General features: G+C 42.5%; 1 protein-coding gene across 1 annotated transcript in view; it reads right to left on the minus strand.

Moving 5' to 3' along the window:
• Positions 1 to 2,640: 2,640 nt before the first annotated feature.
• Positions 2,641 to 5,000, minus strand: part of LOC308369235 (synaptotagmin-13) — a gene marked incomplete at both ends in the record, with an annotated part of 10,564 nt that continues 8,204 nt past the window's right edge. Inside the window, 3 exons of the mRNA XM_080843577.1 lie at positions 2,641 to 2,796; positions 3,054 to 3,220; positions 4,566 to 4,737. Coding sequence (XP_080699703.1) covers positions 2,641 to 2,796; positions 3,054 to 3,220; positions 4,566 to 4,737 — 495 coding nt within the window. The remainder of the gene's footprint in view (positions 2,797 to 3,053; positions 3,221 to 4,565; positions 4,738 to 5,000) is intronic.

The following is a 5,000-nucleotide window of genomic DNA, read 5'->3' on the forward strand; positions in this document are numbered from 1 at the left end:
GTTAGTTTCAATAACTCCATACCATTACATATCGACATTCAAGGAGCAAAGATAAGACGTCATTGTGTGGTGAGAACTGATAGAAAATCGTAAACAACAACAATCGCCGGTGGGGAGAGGCCATTTTCCCATTGACTGGAATCCTGCTTTATTTATTGTAGGTCACAAAAAATAAAGAAAATGGTGGCGATTGTTGTTGTTATCGATTTTCTATCAGTTCTCACCACACAACGACGTCTCATCTTTGCTCCTTGAATGTCGATATGTAATGGTATGGAGTTATTGAAACTTACCTACGTGTAAAAAAAGACTAGAAATTGAATTTTTATTTTTAAGCCTCGAAAGTTGCACTGGGTGCCTTTAACGAAACCTTGTGGCAGGTTGCGATACGCCCCAATTTGTCACATCCTCTGGGATGATATTATGAAAGAGTGAACAGTCACTTATTCACCATTCCGCTCGCTGGCAACTCTGACTAGTAGTGAGGAACGACACGCGTTTCAGTCTAAGGCTCAAGCAGGGCTCGGTGCAAAACAGCCACAACAAAACAGCTACAAAGGTTGTTATCGAGGTCAGAGAGGAATAAAAACGTTGTCTTAGAGGGAGGCATAACGAGTTCTTAGTGCACTCTGAGACTGTTTTCCATTAAACCTAATTACGGCCCATCTCTCAATCATAGTTAGCGCTCTGACGTCATCACGCTGTGTTTAGTCGTGGTGAGCCCCGGCATTCGCCTCAAGGCTCGAAAATGAATGAGGTTTCTTTGAAACAGACTCAGCCGGAACGCAAACTCAAATTGCTGATCGTTTATGCTTCAGTGACCATTCAAACAGGATCCGCTGTGACGCTGTCAGATGTGTTTGAATTGAATTATCCAGAAAACAAGATTTCCTCTTCCGGTTGATGGACTCATATTAAGCATAAAAATACCCTGTGAGCCGCGATGAAAACAAGCAAAGTAATTACCCTTTGGTAAAATGCGGATGAGCGCTTTGACTGAGCGGTTACGTCATCTCTGCATCCTGGATAACATGTAAATTCGTGTTTGTGTGTTTGGGAGGTGTGTTTACTCTCTCAGTTCAGAAGGCGATGTCAGTGATTTTGATGAGATCAAGTCATGCATTTTCATCCGAGCCTTTTGACCCTCTCACTGTGAAGTTCAATTTCAAACTGACAGTCTACCGAATGTCACAGCTTGTCGTGGCAAATCTCATCAAGTAACACCGGGTCCAAAGAATAAGGTTTACCACGAATAAGGTTTTATCTTTATTATACCGAGTCAAACCCCTCTTTTGGAACAGGGTGTACAACATAAATAAATAAGTCATTACGTCGACATTCCACTTTGATTTACAGTGTACACAGTAATAACATTAGTGACGTTTCCATGGCACAGCATTAAACCATACTATCAGAGATAATTAGTGAAATACTGATAAATGTGTCTTTGTTTGCTGTGTGTGTGTGTGTGTTTAAATTTAAACTATCAAACAAGTCATCCATAGTCCATAGGGAGTCTATGTGCCAGCGAAAACTGAGTATTACATGATGAGTCGAGGACTGTATTCCCATTAGTAGTGTCCAGGTATTACAGCAGCTGGTCTGCCTGATTGGCTTCCCTGTGAGGGGCACACTGTAGCTGACAGATTGAAATCATGCAACAAAAAGAAGAAAAAAAAACAGACAATAAACCTGCAAAAATAGAAATCAGTCACATAGTACAGACACAAACACATTCTGTTAACCACTGGCAGTCAAACGACAGAATGATATTTACAACCTCATACCTCATAGAGTTGAACCAAGAGCTCCCAGGAAATAGCATTGATTTCACATATACAGCCTTGCTGCAGCAGCAGTAGCACAGAAAGATGCAAGAAAAATACCGAAATGCCAACACGACAAGAAAGAAAAAAAATCACGAAGATATTTTCTTAGTGACATAAATCCTGGCAGTGAGATAGACATACAGCACAATAGGCTGAAGCCTTGGGGACCATCAGACTGTAACCACCAGGATGTCAATATTAGTTCTACACCTAAGACCCTAACCAGGATGTCCAGCTGGAGATCTCAGTTTCTCAAGTTCTCTCAGGAATTGCAATCATTTTTTTGGGGCAGCGGCCGGATAGTCTTTTTTGCTTAGGAAAGTTCTTAACTGAGCGACATGACCCAGAAGTATCTATGTCTATCTAATTGCTAAGGAAGGGTTCTTCAGTGCTTCCTTTCTTATGACCTTTAGCATAGGGTACACATTACCCTCCTTATCGAAAGGTAAGGAGATAATACTGTCCCACAATTCATTGCGACAGCAATAAATAAAGACCCACGTCAATAGCATCCGCCGTCATATAATTACGATGCATAGTGTTAGTGCAGTCGTATTCCCTTAACACAGCAGTTATCTTTCCTTAATCCTTATGAATTCTCCGTCACGTTTTTCCGTGACCTCATGACATGTTTCATAAAGGTCAAGGAAAAGGGGTTAGGAAAGGACATAGGATGTCATTTTTTGTCTATCTGACCGCTGCCAGTGGGTATGATCTAAGGACTGTGGGTTGTTCTTAAAGCATCCCTGATTGGCTGCCATGCTATCAGGTCATTCCAACAGCACCTCTGATTGGCCGGCGTGCTGTGAGGTCACTCCACCAGTGTTTCTGATTGGAGCGTATGCCAGCGAGCAGTCTCCACCTGCCCTCGAGCGCACATCTCTCTCCAGTGCACCTGCCCAGGCTCCAGACCCTCGTAGCCAATCAGAACGCGCCCAAGCACGCTGCTCTTTGTGTAAAGTCGGCCCTGTCAGTAACAAGCAATGTGATTGATTAACCAAATAATCAGCACAGTAAAATAAGGATTGAAAATGATTAAAAAATAAAACAATTAAGAAGACAACAATAATCTAACACATGCTTAAAAAAATGGCACGTCAAAATGGCATCTCTGTCTTTAGGTCTTACGCATATTTGATAACCTTGGTTTTCATCTCTGACATTAGTTTTTAAGTGTATTTGATAAAAGCGTGTTTTAAGTTTTTTATGGAAAGTCTGTTGTACCTGCATGACGATGAACTCCAGCATGAGTGTTAGATTGGTGATGTCACCAGGGGGAAGGTCAAAGAGGAAGGGTGCGTTCCAGACCGCGTTGTGTCCTGCTGCTCCTTTCGTCTCCTTGGTAGCGATCACTGTTCCCCCGTGCCTCAGGTTGATGACCACATAGTGATCTAGAGGAGAATGGAAACGGTTACGGACTAGCTAAGAATACATCTGATCCTTCCTGATAGTTTAGAGATAATGAGGGTAATGCATATTTACATTAATAGGAGGCACTCTCCTTCTAACAGTGCGGCTGGTGTATACATTTGTATCAGCATATGCGCACCTTGGGAATAAAAACCCATGACTGAGGGGTTATCAGTGGCTTGCTTATTCCATTTAAATTTTTAATTTATAAGTTATTCTGTACTTTAAAATGGTCATCAGCGGAAGATGGTAAAACAAAACAAACCAAAAAAAACTATGCATTGCAAAGCAATGTTTTATTCATAGTTTAATCAGAGTTTTCAGCTCTAAGGAGACGTTGAGTTTTTATGGCTTCTGTCATGTGTCTCCTGAACAGACACAGTTAATCTCTCCTCACTCAGCTTTCTGTGTCGAGTGTGTATGTGCTGTGTATAAACATGCATATTACATGTTTATAGCTGACATATAGCTCCATCAGGGCGAATAACACACATATGATCTCATCCCTGATCGTAGGGTGAAGAGCTGTGTATGTGATATGTGTGTATGTGACATAAACATGTATCATCCTCCATCAGGTCGAATAACACACATATGATCTCATCTCTGATCACAGGGGTGGAGGGGTGTGGATACACTGATGTGCCCTTAAAATAGTGTGTGATGATAGTGTGACATATTTACAGTTCATGCACAGAAACTGCGGTAACCGTAACAGTAAACCTAGGTGAATTTAAGTATTCAGCTACCAAATATAGTTGAGTCTTGACATACATCATAGCAGGGTTAATACACAATGCCAACTTAAAACCAACTACTTGATTTAAATAGCATTATCATTAGCATAGGTCCTCTGCAAAAGGCCATAGAGCTAATGAACAAAGGGCATTCACAAGTAAATAAAGTGATGAAATTAATCAGCGGCACAGATAAGCGCTAAAGTTTAACCCCGCACAGATAAGCGCTAAAGTTTAACCCCGCACAGATAAGCGCTAAAGTATAACCCCGCACAGATAAGCGCTAAAGTATAACCCCGCACAGATAAGCGCTAAAGTATAACCACTAAAGTATAACCACGCAGCCCCCACTTCACACTCCGATGTTCAAATCTGCCTGCGTGGTCTAACCCTAACCCTAATCTAACCCTAACCCTGCAGGACAGGGCATAAGCATCAATTACACTGGGGACCTGTCCTGAACACTTTTAGCAATCACTGATTTGGTCCCCACCGCCGTTGACAACGGAAACTAAATCTGACTACAGTGAAGAGAAAGCGTCTCAAACTAAGTGTTTCACGTGTTTGCGTCGCGGCACTGGTGCTGTACCTGGTGCACCCGGCATGCGTGTGAGTTTGGCCAGGTTCTCGGCTTTGCGGACCATGACCTTGATGCGGTGGGCCGCCGTCTGGTACTGGAGCAGGACGAAGAGCTGACCGAGGGCTCGTGGGGCACAGACCGACACCCGCCGACGGCCCAGGGTTTCCTGGGAACTCACGCTCTGAAGAGGAGAGAGGAGAGGAGAGGAGAGGAGAGGAGAGGAGAGGAGAGGAGAGGAGAGGAGAGGAGAGGAGAGGAAAGGAGAGGAGAGGAGAGGAGAGGAGAGGAGAGGAGAGAGGGAAAAGGAGATTACTACAATGTTATTATAATCAGTAGGACTAAAAAGGCAGAGTTGCATTTACACTGAGCATGGATATTTATATAAATCAATAAAAGCATCATAAATCATTAAATAAACAATTTATATAAATATTTATATAAATC

Source organism: Sprattus sprattus, assembly GCF_963457725.1.
Source record: "Sprattus sprattus genome assembly, chromosome: 8".
Classification (NCBI taxonomy): domain Eukaryota; kingdom Metazoa; phylum Chordata; class Actinopteri; order Clupeiformes; family Clupeidae; genus Sprattus; species Sprattus sprattus.